Genomic DNA, 15392 nt, shown 5'->3' on the forward strand with positions numbered 1-15392 from the left:
TAACTCAATAAGCTTTAGCAAATGTAAAAGAATTAAAATCATATAAAGTATGTTCTCTGATCATAACAGAATGAAACTAGAAATCAGTCACAGAAAGACACCTAGAAAATCTCCAGATATTTGAAAACTGAACAACACACTTCAAAACAGCCCATGGGTCAAAAAGAAAATGTCATGGGGAATGAGAAAATATTTTTTTAACCAAATGAAATGAAAATAAAACATTTCAAAATTTATGGATTGAAGCTAAATAGTGCTTAGAAGAAAATTCATAGCATTAAATTCTTCAGAAAAATGATCTCAAATTAATACTCTAAGCCAGGGATCAGAAAACTACAGCCTCTAGACCTTACCCAGCCTGCCACCTCTTTTTACAAATGAAGTTTTATTGGAACACATCCATGCCTATTCATTTATATATTGTCGATGGCTGCTATCCTTCTGTGAGGCCACCATTGCCCTGATTCCAAAACCAGATAAAGGCATTACAAGAAAACTATAAACCAATATCTCTTGTGAGCATAGATGCCAAAATTCTGAACACAACTTTGGTAAATTAAATCCAGCAATATGTAAAATGGGCAATACCTCACAGGCAAGTGGAGTTTATCCTTTGAATGCAATGCTGAGTCAACAGTTGCAAATCACTGAGTGTAATCCATGATATTAACAAAGTAAAGAAGAAAAGCCATATGACATTTCAATAGATGCAAAAAAAAAAGCATTTGCTAAAATTCAACATTCATTCATGATAAAAAAAACTTTCAACAAATTAGGAATAGAAGGAAACTTCCTTAATGTAGTAAAGGGCAGCTACATAAAGTGATACCAGTAGATAGCTGTTAGAATTGCCTCCAAAAAAATCTTATAATAGTAGTGCTTTTTTTTTTTTTGTAGCGAAGATGTGGAACCACTGAGATGTTCATACATTGCTGATGGGAATACAAAATGGTGCGTTCACTTTGGTGAACAGTTTGGTAGTTGTTACAAAGTTAGCCATACATTTACCATAACCAAACTGAAAAACCAAACCCACTGCCATCGAGTCGATTCTGATTCATAGCGACCCTGTAGGACAGAGTAGAACTGCCCAGTAGAGTTTCCAAGGAGCGCCTGGCAGATTCGAACTGCCAACCTTTTGGTTAGCAGCCGTAGCACTTAACCACTATGCCACCAGGGTTTCCCCATTTACTGTAGGATCCAAAAATCCCACTTTTAGTTGTTTATCCAAGAGAAATGCAAATTTAGACACAAAAACCTTTATGTGAACATTTATAGTGGCTTGGTTTATAATACCCAAACCTAGAAACAAGATATATTTCCTTTAGTGGATAGATTGAAAAAAAAACTGTAGTACATTTATACAATGGAATACTGCTCACTAACAAAAAGAAATAAATTGATACAGGAATTGTCATGGATTGAATTATGTCCCCCCCAAAATGTGTGTATCAATTTGAATGGGCTATGATTCCAGGTATTGCCTGATTTTCCTCTATGTTGTAAATCCTGCCTCTACGATATTAATGAGGCAGGATGGACGGCAGTTGTGTTAGTGACTCAGGACTCAATCTATAAGATTGGATTGTGTCTTGAGGCAATCTCTTGAGATATAAAAGAAAGAAGTGAGCAGAGAGATAGGGGGCCTCATAACGCCAAGAAAGCAGTGCTGGGAGCAGAACGTGTCCTCTGGACCTGGGGCCCCTGCGTGGAGAAGTTCCTGGTCCTGGGAAAGATTGACGAGAAGGCTGACAGAGAGAAAAAATCTTACCCTGGAGCTGATACCCTGAATTTGGACTTTAAGCCTACTTCGCTGTGAAGAAACAAATTTCTCTTTATTAAAGCCATCTACTTGTGGTATTTCTGTTATAGCAGTAGCAGATAACTAAGACAGGAATCAAAGTGGGTGAATCTGAAATGCTTTATGCCAAGAGAGGGAAGCCAGACTCAAAAGGCTACGTATTCTAGGATTTCTTTTCTACAACATTCTGGAGAAAGCAAAGCTACCGAGACAGAGAGCAGGTCAGCAGTGTCCAAGAGGTGGGGAAGGGAGAAGAGTTGACTCTGCAGAGAATTTTTGGGGTGATGGACCTCTTCTTATCTTTGTTGTGGTAGTGGTTACCTGGCTCTAAAACCAAACCCATTGCCATGAGTCAATTCTGACTCATAACAGCCCTATTGGACAGAGTAGAGCTGCCCCATAAGGTTTCCAAGGAGCGGCTGGTGGATTTGAACTGCTGACCTTTTGGTTAGCAGCCGAGCTTTTAACCACTACGCCACCAGGGTTCCTATCTGACTCTAGGCATTTGTAAAAACTCATAGAACTGTACACCAAGAAGAGTGACTTTTACTTTATGTAAAGTAAAAATACATTAAAATTTAAAAATAACACGTGCACACAGAAAAATATCTACCATTGTGGAAATGTACAAAATTTAAAAAAGTCAAACCCAAAAACAACAGCAACAAAATAGACCACATAGAAAGTCATTGTTTAAACTGTAAATGGTTACTTGGAAGAGCAATATTTTAGCTTTTTTATAGCCATAGCTCATAGTTAATCATATTTTTGGAAAGAAGAACCGGTGCTTGAGAAAAAGCAACATTGGACAGTGAGGTTTAACGGGGGCAATGAGGGGGTGAGGCAGTCCAGAGTAGGGTATGCACTGAGTTAGGGCAGGCCCTGGCTACTTTCTAGGCTTCTGAAGATCTCACATTTCACCTATTATTTCCGTCTGGACCCTGGGTTTATTTTTTCTTTTATGGGTTTGTGAAAAAGAAAAGTAAGAATGCCAACTGCACATTTGTTGTTGATTCAAACAACATTCCCACAAGGTAGGTATTATTATTCCCCCTTCACAGATGGGGCAACTGAAACCAGGAAGACCAAGGGACATATTCAAGGCCTCATAGCTAGTAAGGGCTAACATTTGATAAAGAATCTAGTCTGCTGACACCAAAGTCTACATAGTTCCAAGAAGAGGTCTTTTGTCGGTTGGTTGATCAGGAGAGTTACATGAACAGAGCTAAACTTCCAAAAGGTTAACTCTGGGTTCAGCAAGGAGGTAGGTACAGATTGTAAGGGAAGAAACTGGAGATAGACCATTTGGCTTTCTCAGAGTTGTCGTTAGAGAGTCATTCAGCTTTAGACAAGCAGAGACAAGAAATGAAAAAGGATTAGATGGTTCAACACATTCCTACCGTTATATTGTTCCTAACCTCCCCCTTCCCTGTACCCTCCCTTCCTGCTAAGGCTCAGATAAAGATTAGTGAAAATTATGAGATTTTAGTCTCGGTGACTGGGTAGTGGAGATGTCATGAGGAATCTCTAAAATAAATCATGCCACTTAGAAACGTCCAGAAAACAGATATTCAGTCTCTGAAGGCCCCAAGTGAGCCCCATCTGACAAGCCCCTCAGGCCCCTCATTTATTCATTCATTCACTTAGTCCATTCACCGGCAAATTTACTAAGTGCCTACTATGTCCCAGGCTCAGCCAAGAGACCAACGTAAACCAGGCTCCACTGTTACTATCAGAGGGCGTCAACCAGCAGTGACTTGATGGGAAAAGCCAAAAACTTAACAGTTCATCACTTACCTCCTCGGTTATTAATAAACTGGGTATTTTTTGAGAAGGAATTCTAATTCTTACCTACCTCACAGAGACGCCAGAAGGATCAATTAGCTGATGTTCATCAGAGGCAGAATGAAGATAAAAATGGAAAATAAGAAGCTCTATAAATGATTCTCTCCTCTATTATCATTGTTATTATCATCATCATCATCATCATCATCATCACCATCATCATTATTTCTACAGAGTTAACTGCTTCATCAAACTATTCCTACAATTTCAATTAGGAGAGAATAAGCCTGAATGGAGCCTGGAAACTAAGAAATTAGGAAGATATGTATCTAAGTGCGGGGCAGGTGCCTTCCTTCGTTAACCGTCAAATTACCCCTCAAACTTTCCATTTCTGCCTCTGAGCTCATTTGACCTTGAGGGGGGGTCTACCATGAAGGTGAACCTTGAGGTAAGGATCCCCCTGTCTTCTAGTCTAGCCCTCACCTCCAAACTTCCTACATCGGTGCTGTCCTTTCTCCTGCTGAACCTTTAAATTCCCACCATTCCAGCCATGGGTGGGTTTTACACCACAGGCTGTATCTAAAACGGCCAAGGATCTGGGAGGAGCACCTGTGGCCCTCCACCCTGTTAGCCCAAGTGTCAGAGGGCACCAAAAGTCCTGGCTTGGGGGATGCTGAAGGAGAAGGGCGACCCAGTGTGCAGTGATAGTTTGGGATGGAATGAGCACTGAAGGAGCACTCTGAGGGCACCAGGCTAAGGATGGCATCCCCAGGAGTAAGGACCCGGCACGTAAAGTTTGCCTTGTTTCTCCTTTTGCCTGGGACGGTGGCATCCCGTGACATTCTCAGTCACATTGTCACAGAGCTGCAAGAGGAGGGCCTTAACCAGCACAGAGTCCAGTCCCGGTGTTAGAGGCTTCAGTGGAGAGGCCGAGTAACTGCCCAGGATATATAGAATCAGGACTGTGACGGTGTTCCCACGTCTCTCCTCTTCCAGGAAGCCCCTCATGATGTGACTTCTCCCCACTGCTCATGCCTGTAATTATTTGTTTGGTGACTATCTTCTCGGCAAGTCTGTAAGCTCCATAAGGGCAGGAATAGTGTCTGCATTAGTGTCCACAAACTGGGTGTGACTTAAAACAACAGGAATTTATTCATTCACAGTTTTGGAGGCCAAAAGTTATATCTAGGTGTTGGCAAGGTTGGTTTCATCTGGGGGCAATGAGGGATGACCTCTTCCTTGCCTGTCGCCTAGCTTCTGGTGGTTGCCAACGATCCTTGGTGTTCCTTGGTTTGCAGGCACATCCCTCCAATCTCTGCCTCCATTATCACATGGCGTTCTCCCTGTGTGTCTCTGCACAGCTGTCTTGTAAGGACACCAGTCATTGGATTTAGGGCCCACTCCAATCTAGTACGTATCCCCCTGGGTGGTACAAACAGTTAAGTGCTCGACTACTAACCAAAATGTTGGTGGTTCAAACCCCCACCAGAGAGAGGCACCTCGGAAGAAAGGTCTGGTGATCTGCTTCTAAAAGATTACAGCCTTTATTTAAGACCCTATAAAGTACTCTTCTATTCTGCAATGCGTAGGGTTGTCGTCTATCAGAAGTGACTCAGCGGGAACTGGCTTGGCTTTTATCTAATCCAGTTTATTTCTAACCTCATCTTAACTCATGGCATCTGCAAAAACCCTATTTCTAAATAAGATCACATTCTGAGATTCCAGGTAGACATGAATTGGGGCGGGCGGGGGGGGTCGCTCTTCAACTCAGTACAGTGTCTATCTGGTTTGGTAGGTATCCCTAGTATGTAACATGCAGAGGGAGGTGGCTCTGTGGGTATATAGATATATGTGTGTGTTAGTATGTGTTAGTGTATGTGTGTATCTGAGTTTGTGTGTGTGTGTGTGTGTGTGTGAATGGGCATGAATACAGTATGTGGACCATCAACTTTTCAGGTGTTTCTGCCTTGTCTCACCTCCTGGAAAGCACAGAGCCTGTCTTCCTCTCTCTCTTTTTTTCCCCACTGCCTCAGTGGTTAAGCACCCAGCTGCTAACTGAAAGTTTGGTGGTTTGAACCCACCCAGCAGTGGAAAGACCTGGTGACATGATTTCCATTAAAATTGCAGCCACGAATACTCTACGTGGCATTTCTACCCTGTCACATGGGGTTGCTATGAGCCAAAAATGATGGCACCCAACAAAAACAACAGCCCTCAGCAGAGCATTTTGTTCATATTGAACATTTGTGCTATATTCGATGACAATTTGTTGATTCCAAAAGAATTTACAACAGAACAGTGATAATCATTTCTACGTTGGTCTACTAGTTCTATTTGATTTTAAGTGTGTTTGTATAAGTAGAAAATAAATAATATTGCTCATTTTTAGCACTTTACAGATTTCAAAGCTCTTTTCAATGAACATTAACCAAAAAACCAAACCCTTTGCTTTTGAGGCAATTATGACTTATGAGGCAATTATGACTTATAGCAACCCTATAGGGCAGAGTAGAACTGCCCCGTAAGATTTCCAAGGAGCAGCTGGTGGATTCAAACTGCCAACCTTCTGGTTAGCAGCCAAATGCTTAACCACTGGGTTACCAGGGCCCCAAAAGTTAGTACATAAATTGGAGTCCCTGGGTGGTACAAATGGTTAACACACTCAGCTGCTAACAGAAAGGTTGGTGGTTCAAGTCCACCCAGAGTTTCCTAGGAAGAAAGGTCTGGCAATTTACTTCAGAAAAATTAGCCCCTGAACACCCTGTGGTACATAGTCCTACTCTGACAAACCTGGGGTTCCCATGAGTCAGAATCAACTTGATGGCAACTGGTGAAAAAAAAAAGTACACAAGTGTAGCAGGTAGGCTTTTTTGTTTCTGATAGAGAAATGGGAAGATGATGCATTTAGTAGACAGGGACTTACTGTGTCAGGTTTGGTTTGAAGGTCCATCACCCTTCCCTCTAGTGGGATACAGGAGAGAGACCAAGTTAAATGGAACTCAAGCCCTGCCACTTACTGAGAGGCCCCTTGGACAGGTGTCATAAACTCTCTGTCTCAGTCTTCCCAGCTTGTAGAAGCAGAAAAATAATACATCATTCCTAGGGCTGGCTCTGCAGCTCAGGGGAGAGAATCTGGACTGGGCCTGGCTTACAGAAGGTGCTGGGTAAATGTTAGTTCTCTCTTAGTTGGGGAAGGCTTCCTAGATAAGCCAGATTTTAACCCTCTTCAGAATAAAAAGAGAGGTTCCAGACATTGGCCTAGTACCCATTCCTGGGTTTCCAGAGCCCCGCTCCCCTACCTTTCACCCTTGGGGAAGGTAAAAACACCAAGTCCAACTTCTTCCAGGCTTTCTCTAGCAGAGTTTTATTTCCCCACCACCCCGCCCCATTTCTCCCATCGGAAACTCTTGAAAAGGAATCACACCATCTGTCTCTATTTATGTTTGTTTTTCCAAAACACCTCTTGTGAAATGCAAAGTTTTAATAACAGAGAAGTGATCATTTGGTGGATTACAGAGTGGTAAAAGCTAGATGGGAGCAGCACAGATGCCAAAACGCCGGGCCCATTTCACGCTTACGTTGGGGAAATGAAATATTTAATAAGGCCAAAAAAAAAAAGCAGGAAATGTGAACCAGGTTTCCTCTTCCCTTCCTTCTCCAGCAGAAATTAAACAACTTTTACACACCACGTAGCCTTCAGTAGAGGATGCTAACGACGTCCCCGATGCCCACTTCATCTGATCAAGCTTAATTGTCTGTGTCAGGTTGCCAATTAAGGCAAGGCTCTCCTCTCGCACACACTTCCCGAGCCACCTGAAAGGTTAATTGAATCATGTACACGCGACGCTCTGGTGGACAGGAGACTTTAGAATTCCTTGCAGACAGGGAATCTGTTGGGGGAAAAAATTTAAAAAGTGCAATTGTTATACAGCCCAAGTGGAGTCCCTGGGAAGGGAGAAGTGACCAGAGCCATCCTCCTGCCTCAGCCCTTTTTCTTCCCCTTGAGTTCAGCTTTTTCGGAGCACCTTATTCACATTCTCAGGTGCCTCCTTCATTCCTGTTCCTCTCTAGCCAGTGCTATTTGCTGAGAAATGACAGGCGTGATCCAAGGCAGGTCCATTCTGGGGCTTGGGTCTGCTTCAGATGGGTCGCCTTAGCCTTTGACTGAAGCCTGGTGCTTCTGGTGTCTTCCTTGAAATGAAGTCTATGTTGCACGGTGGACTGTCTAAGAGGCTCTTAAAGCTTATTCCATTTTTGTCATATTTGTCCCAGGTTACTTAGGGGTCTTGGGGGAAGGAGAAGCATCAAGGTGTTTGCCATAGGGAGATGGGGCAGGCAGATGCTTTCAGAAGAGCATGGTGACTAAGAACGCAGCCTTTAGCTGATGGGTTCAAATTCTGGCTCTGAATCTAAGAGCCTATGTGGCTTGGGCAAGTTACTTAACTGCTCTGTGCCTTAGGTTCCTCATCGTAAAATGGTGGTATCAATAGCATTGTATAGAGGTTAACAGGTAATTTGTATGAATCACTTCATGTCTGGTATATAGTAAGTGCTCAATAAACAGCTGCTTTTCGTCACTCATGTATTCGACAAATAACTTGTTTGTTTGATTTGCCTGATTTGACCCTAAATGACTTTTTCTTAAGACATATTGATTGAACTATAATTTACATACAATGCAATGGACCCTTTTTAAGTATATAATTCCTTGAGTTTTGACAAATATATATAGTTGTATAACTTTCACCACAATCAAGATATGGTATGTTTCTCACCCCTAAAAAAAAATTACCACTTGCCATTGGGCAGTCAATCCCCTTCTGCCATTCTCACTAACCACAGATCTTATTTCTATTCCTATAGTTTTGCCTTTTCCTGAGTATCACATAAATGGAATCACATCATATGTAGCCTTTCATGTCTGGTCTCTTTCACTCAACGTAACACTTTTGAGATGCATCCATGTTGTTGCATGCTGTTCATGCTTCATTCTTTTTATGGTTGAGTGATATTCCATTGTATCACAAGCTGTTTGTCTTTTCATCTGTTGATGGGCATTTGAGTTATTTCCAGTACGGAACTGTTATGAAAAAGGCTGCTATAAGCCTTCACATACAGGTCTTTGTGTGTACATGGGTTTTCATTTCTCTGACAACTTCCATATAATAAGTGTATGTTTAAATATACAAGAAATTGCCAAACTGTTTTCCATAGAGGCTGGATCATTTTGCATCCTAACCAGCAATGTGTGCTCTACGTTCTCACCAATACTTGGTATTGTCAGTCTTGTTAATTTTAGCCATTCCAAACCCAGTGCCATCAAGTCGATTCCGACTCATAGCGACCCTACAGGATAGAGTAGAACCGCCCCACAGTTTCCAAGAAGTGCCTGGCGGATTCGAACTGCCAACCCTTTGGTTAGCAGCTGTAGCACTTAACCACTACACCACCAGGGTTTCCAAAAAAAAAAAACCAAACCTGTTGCCGTTGAGTCGATTCCAACTCATAGCGACCCTGCAGGACAGAGTAGAACTGCCCCACAGAGTATCCACGGAGCGCCTGGTGGATTTGAACTACCAACCTCTTGGTTAGCAGCCGAAGCTCTTAACCACTATGCCACCAGGGTTTCTACTGGGTGTATAATGGTATCTCATTCTGGTTTTAATTTGTATTTCTAAATTATTTTTTACTGTTTCAGAAAAACAAGAAAAGTGAAGATATTTGATGGCTTGTTTGCGTATTCCGATGGGAATTCCCAAAGAAAAGTTGCAGTTATGCTAAGCAACACAAATACAGCCTTCTACTGGCTACTTTGAAGGACAGCATTCATTGCACAGTTGCATTTTGGACTAATTGTTTTTAAAATTGCATCTTGTTACCTCATAGCAAACTCTTCTGCAATAGAGTGTGGTGATTAATAGCCAACTCTGAGGTCAGAGCTACTTACTAGCTCTTTGACCTCAGTTTCCTCATCTTCTAAGGATTAAATGAACTAATACACATAAAAGACTAAGGAAATGCCTGACATGTAGTGAGAGTTAACAAAAGTTAGCTACCATTATATTTCTTCAACAATTTTTTTTGTTCTTTCCCATTAACATTTTTTGTTCCATTTTGCACTTAGCAATTCTAAACTTTCCAATTTATCCTGATTCTAGTGTTTGATGGAAATCGAGCAGCAATCTGATACAGTTCAATGCAGTGAATTTGGGAGGGGCTGCCTAAACCTTCCGCTGCACAGAGATAGTATAAGAAGAACTTTTGGAAAGAGAAGAGGTATTACTGCTTGCTGTTTCTAAGAACTTGAAAACCAAAAAGAGGGCTAACATGAATTGAGTAAACTGAGTATTTACAACATGTAGAGTGACAATATAATTCATCCTCCAAATCAGGACAGTTTTGAGGTTGAAAGGGGGCCCTATTAAGACAGCAGATGTAAGCCAAGATTGTCCCAGATAAGCCAGAATCTGTAGTCTCCCTAGAAGTGCTCCAGGCACTGCACTAGGTACGTAAAATATTTTATTTAATTACTGAACTGATCACACTCAGATAAGAGTAAATATCATTATTCTTATTTTGCAACTGGGGAAATGAGGTTTATGAGAGGTTAATTGACTTGCCCCTCAAATTACAGTGGTAAGCAGGAGAGTGGGGCTCAGACACAGGGCTTCGGGAGTCCAGGGCTCAAGCCTTCACCACTGACCTGTCTACTGTCAAGCCTTCAGGACCTCCACCATGTGAAGCTCCTTTGCTTCTCTACTTCCCTTTCCTTTTAAAAAGGTATTAGTGAAACTTTTCAGGCATATAGAAAGGTATAGAGATCATCAATGCCCATATACCATCATCCAGCTTCGGAAGTAAACATTATAAATCCATTTCCAGTCCCATGTGTCCCTTCCCAATCCTATTAGCCTCCATCCCCCAGAAAAGTAGTCATCATCATGTACTTGGTTTTACAATTTCCATGTAAGTTTTTATACTATTAATGATGTGGATGTACCCACAAATGGCACGCAGTCCAGTTTTCCAGGCTTTTAAACTTTTTATAAATGGTAATATACTGTGCACAGGCTTCAATCATTATCCAGGACACTTCTCCACGGGCAAGCCTAGTTCAAAAACCTGTGCATAGTTTCGGTAAAGCAGCATCCCCTCTTCTTTCCATGCCTCCACACCTACCCACAGACACAGCCTTTGGTATCATATAAGACTTATGCAGTCCAAATTTACGCCTCAGTTACTTTAAAGAAACCAAATATTATTGCTTCCCTCCTCCTGCTTTATCTGGCGTGCCTCAACTCAAATTCATGGCCTCTGTCCCCTGGATCCATGTACATATACATGAACGTCCTTCTAGCAAACTTGGCTATCCCTTAGTTTTCACTTGCTGCTAAGATATTTCCTGAGGACTTAGAAGGTGGCACCTCCTAGATAGACTGCATTTCCGTATAGGAACAGGATTGCATAAGAGAAAGAGCATAGATTTTGGAGTCAGACAGAATTGTGTTAAAATCCTGGCTCCAATATTACAGATATTAATAGAATAAGGGAATATTAAGAGCAACTTTATGCCAACAAATTAAAAGGTAAATGAAATGAACAAATTACTTAAAAGACATAAATTGCTACAACCAATGGAAGAAGATATAGAAAACCCAGAGTCTTCTACGTGTTAAGTCTTATATCTATTAAGGAGCGCTGGTGGTGCAGTGGTTAAGAGCTCAGCTAAGAACCAAAAGGTCAGCAGTTCGAGTCTGCCAGCCACTCCTTGGAAAATCTCTGGGGCCATTCTACTCTGTCCTCAGGGTCACTATGAGTTGGAATTGACCCAACGGCAACAGGTATGTCTATTAAAGAATTTTAATTAGTCATTTAAAACTTTCTCACAACAAAAATACTAGGAAGAAATAATACCAATCCTCCACAAAATCGTTTACAAATTAAGGAGGAAGGAATACTTCTCCAATCGTTTTATGAGGACAGCATCACCCTGACACCAAAACCAAAGACATTAGAAGAAAACTACAGACTATCCCTCATGAAGACAGTCACAAAATCCTCAAGAAATTCTCAGTAAATTGCATGTGTAAATTGTATGAGTAAATGAGCAATATGTAAAAAGAGTGATACATTATGACCAAGTAAGGTTTATGCTAGAAATGTAAAGTTGGTTTAACATTCATAAATCAATCAGTGTAATTCATCATATTGTCAAAACAGATACAAAAAACCATTTTGTCTCAACCGATAAAGAAAAAGCATTTGACAAAATTCAACACCCCTTCATTATTTAAAAAAAAAAAACTCGGAAAACCAGAAATAAAAAAGAAATACCGTAACCTGATGAAGAGTATCTAAGAAGAACTTACAACCAATGTCACACTTACTAGTGAAATACTGAGTGCTTTTCTCCTGATATTGGAAACATCCATTCTCATCACGTCTACTCAACATTATATCGGATATCTTTGCTAAAGCAATAAGGCAAGAAAAAGAAATAAAAGGCATATAGATTAGATAGGAATAAGTAAAATTGTCTATTTGCAGAGAACATAATCATATACTTAGAAAATCCTAAGAAACCTATGAAAAAACTATGTATGTCCAAAAAAAACTTGTACATAAATTTTCGTAACAGCTTTTTCACAATTGTCAAAACTTAGAAACAATCTAAATGTCTATTAGCAGGTAAAAGAACAAATAAATACTCAACATCAAAAAGAAACAAATGACTAAGGCATGCAAAAACATAGATACTTAAAAATATGCACAGCAAAAAAAAAAAAGCCAGATTCAAAAGAGTATGTATTGCATGATTTCATTTATATGAAACTCTAGGAAAGACAAATCTAATACATGGTGAAGAAAGTCAGTCAGTGGTTGCCTGGAGACAGAGTGGGAATTGATAAGGTGAAGGCATAAAGGAATCTTCTGGGCTTATGGAAGTATTCCATATCTTGATTGTGGTGATGGTTACACTTGTCAAAACTCATCACACTGTTCACTTAAAATATGTTCATCTTATTGTTTGCAATAAGATGAACATATTTTATACCTCGGTAAAGCTGACTAAAAAAAATTCTGTCCTCATCACTTACACAGTGGCCTAGACCAGCTAATTCAACGAGCCTCAATTCAAGGAGCCCTGGTGGCACAATGGAGCCCTGATGGCACAGTGGTTAAGAGCTCGGCTGCTAAGCAATAGGTCGACAGTTCAAATCCACTAGCCACTCATTGAAACCCTGTGAGGCAGTTCTACTCTGTCTTATAGGGTCACTACGAGTCAGAATCGACTCTACAGCAATGGGTTGGGTTATGGGTGGTGCAGTGGTTAAGCGCTCAACTGCTAACTGAAAGGTTAGTGGTTCTAACCCAGTAGTCACTTTGCAGAAGAAAGATGTGGTAGCCTGCTTCCATAAAGATTTACAGCCTTGGAAACCCTATGGCGCAGTTCTACTCTGTCCTATAGGGTCACATGAATAGGAATGGACTCAGCAGTGGGCTGGTTTGGGTTTAGCTTCCATTTCCTCATCATAAAATGGCATTTGCTTTGAAGATTTGCTGTGAGGACCTATGGTGATTATCTACATATGGTGCTTGGTACAGAGTAAGCAAGTACTTAATAAGAACTAACTTATTACTAATAAATGATATCTGAAGATTCAAAGAGATAGCTCTTAATAGTAGAATTTCTGATGTGACAAGGAATGTGGAAAATACTATAAGTTAGGAAGTCTCGGTGAGCACCCTGAAAATGGCTGTGTTCCCTAACCCCTCCCTAGGAGCTAACCCTAGGTCTGGAATTTAAATTACGACCTTACATTTGCAAGCAACTTTATTTATTTTGACTCCCAAAGCCATCTTTGAAAGTAGGTAGAACACAGGCCATATCCCCTGGGACTTGCCCAAGGTAACACAACTAATCCAAGTCTAAAATCCAATGACTGTGAGTAGTTTCATGTATTATCCACAGAAGGGTCGCTGTGGGAGAGGGGTTCCGGTTTCACAGAACATCAGAGCAATCACCCTGTTAACACGCTTTGCTTTAGAGATGAGTTGCCATGCCCAAAGTCACAGAGAAATTAGCGGCAGAATGCGGCATCTCCTGAGTCTCTGCCTGGGGTGCTTTGTTTTTTTGTTTGTTTACTAGTTAAACTAAATTAGTGTTGTGTTTTTTTTATATATATATAATTTTTATTGTGCTTTAAGTGAAAGTTTATAGATCAAGTCAGTCTCTCACACAAAAACCCATATACACCTTGATACATATTCCCAATTACTCTCCCCCTAATGAGACAGCCCGCTCTCTCCCTCCACTCTCTCTTTTCGTGTCCGTTTCACCAGCTTCTAACCCCCTCCACCCTCTCATCTCCCCTCCAGGCAGGAGATGCCAACATAGTCTCAAGTGTCCACCTGATCCAAGAAGCTCACTCCTCACCAGCATCCCTCTCCAACCCATTGTCCAGTCCAATCTATGTCTGAAGAGTTGACTTCGGGAGTGATTCCTGTCCTGCGCCAACAGAAGGTCTGGGGGCCATGACCACCGGGGTCCTTCTAGTCTCAGTGAGTCTTATGAGAATTTGGGGTCTGCATCCCACTGCCCTTCTGCTCCCTCAGGGGTTCTCTGTTGTGTTCCCTGTCAGGGCAGTCATCGGTTGTAGCCAGGTGCCTGGGGTGCTTTTCCTGCATCTCCAGCCTCTCTCTCTTCCTGGGAAATGGTGATAGTGCTGGTATTCGCCCTTGACCTTCAGCAGTGCTTAGCAGCAAGTGTGGTCCTCTCTGTCCCCTGGCAGGACAAACAGCCAGGAATGATGAAAGTTAGAGACCTGTCTGCCCAGCTCGTCTGGCCAGCGAGGATGCCCCACCCCAGCTGCCCGAGAGCTGGAGGGGTGGAGTAATTAATTTCTATGCATACCATTGCCAAGATCACTTACTGAGCCAAGGAGGGAGATCAGAGATGTCACCCTGTAAATTGAGTCAGAGTCTTCACCTCGCTGCTTGGCTGGCAATTTTACATGGTGCCTGACACGGTAACAAACGCAGGGTACAAAAAGAAAGCAACTCCCCTGAGTGATGGACGGGAGGAATTGGCCCAATAAATTGTTCCCTGTAAAAAGCCATGTTTCCCTCATTAAAAGGCAGTGAATTCTCTATTGCTTTTCATTAGCTCTGGCCTTGCTAGACAGGAGCTTTAATTGACAGTGTGGTTACCGGAGGTGGGCCCCGAGGTGAAGAAGACAAAGAAGCTGGAAAGAGATTCTTATTTATTAAGGTGGAGGTGACAGGCAGCTCCTTAATAAGTTTTTGGCTTAGGGCTGGGAGATGGGAGAGTGGTCAGGCCCTTTGAGGGTTGCTCCAAGGGCATTGCACTATGGAGACTACAGAGCTGGTCAGGCTCGTGAGAGACAGTAGGCCTCCCCACCTGGGTGAGGTGAAGGTCACTTCTACCCAGCCTGGGGAGATAAAAGTACTGGACTCTGGGCAAAACCTGGGGTCTGGTCCTGGATTTGTCACTAGACCATCAGACCACTGAGCAGGAGTCCCTCAGTAGTACAAAGAGTTAACACACTCAGCTGCCAACCAGAAGGTTGGAGATTCAAGTTTACCCAGAGGGACCTTGGAAGAAAGGCCTGGCTATCTACTTCCAAGAAATCAGCATCGAAAACCCTATGGAGCAGAGCTCTACTCTGAGTCATATGGGGTCACCAAGAGTAGGAGTCAACTCGAGAGCAACTAGTAAAAGGCCAATAAGCAATCTTGGAAAAGTTACTACATCTTCCTGGGTTTCGACTTTTCCATCTGAAAA

The 15392-nt window shown here is 41.9% G+C and overlaps 1 protein-coding gene across 1 annotated transcript in view; it reads right to left on the reverse strand.

Moving 5' to 3' along the window:
• LOC126085027 (uncharacterized) overlaps positions 1-15392 on the reverse strand; it is an 82803-nt gene that overhangs the window by 39648 nt on the left and 27763 nt on the right. The window contains exon 6 of the mRNA XM_049899920.1: positions 11974-12057. Within this exon, the coding sequence (XP_049755877.1) occupies positions 11974-12057 (84 nt within the window). The remainder of the gene's footprint in view (positions 1-11973; positions 12058-15392) is intronic.

This window comes from Elephas maximus, chromosome 11, assembly GCF_024166365.1.
Source record: "Elephas maximus indicus isolate mEleMax1 chromosome 11, mEleMax1 primary haplotype, whole genome shotgun sequence".
Classification (NCBI taxonomy): domain Eukaryota; kingdom Metazoa; phylum Chordata; class Mammalia; order Proboscidea; family Elephantidae; genus Elephas; species Elephas maximus.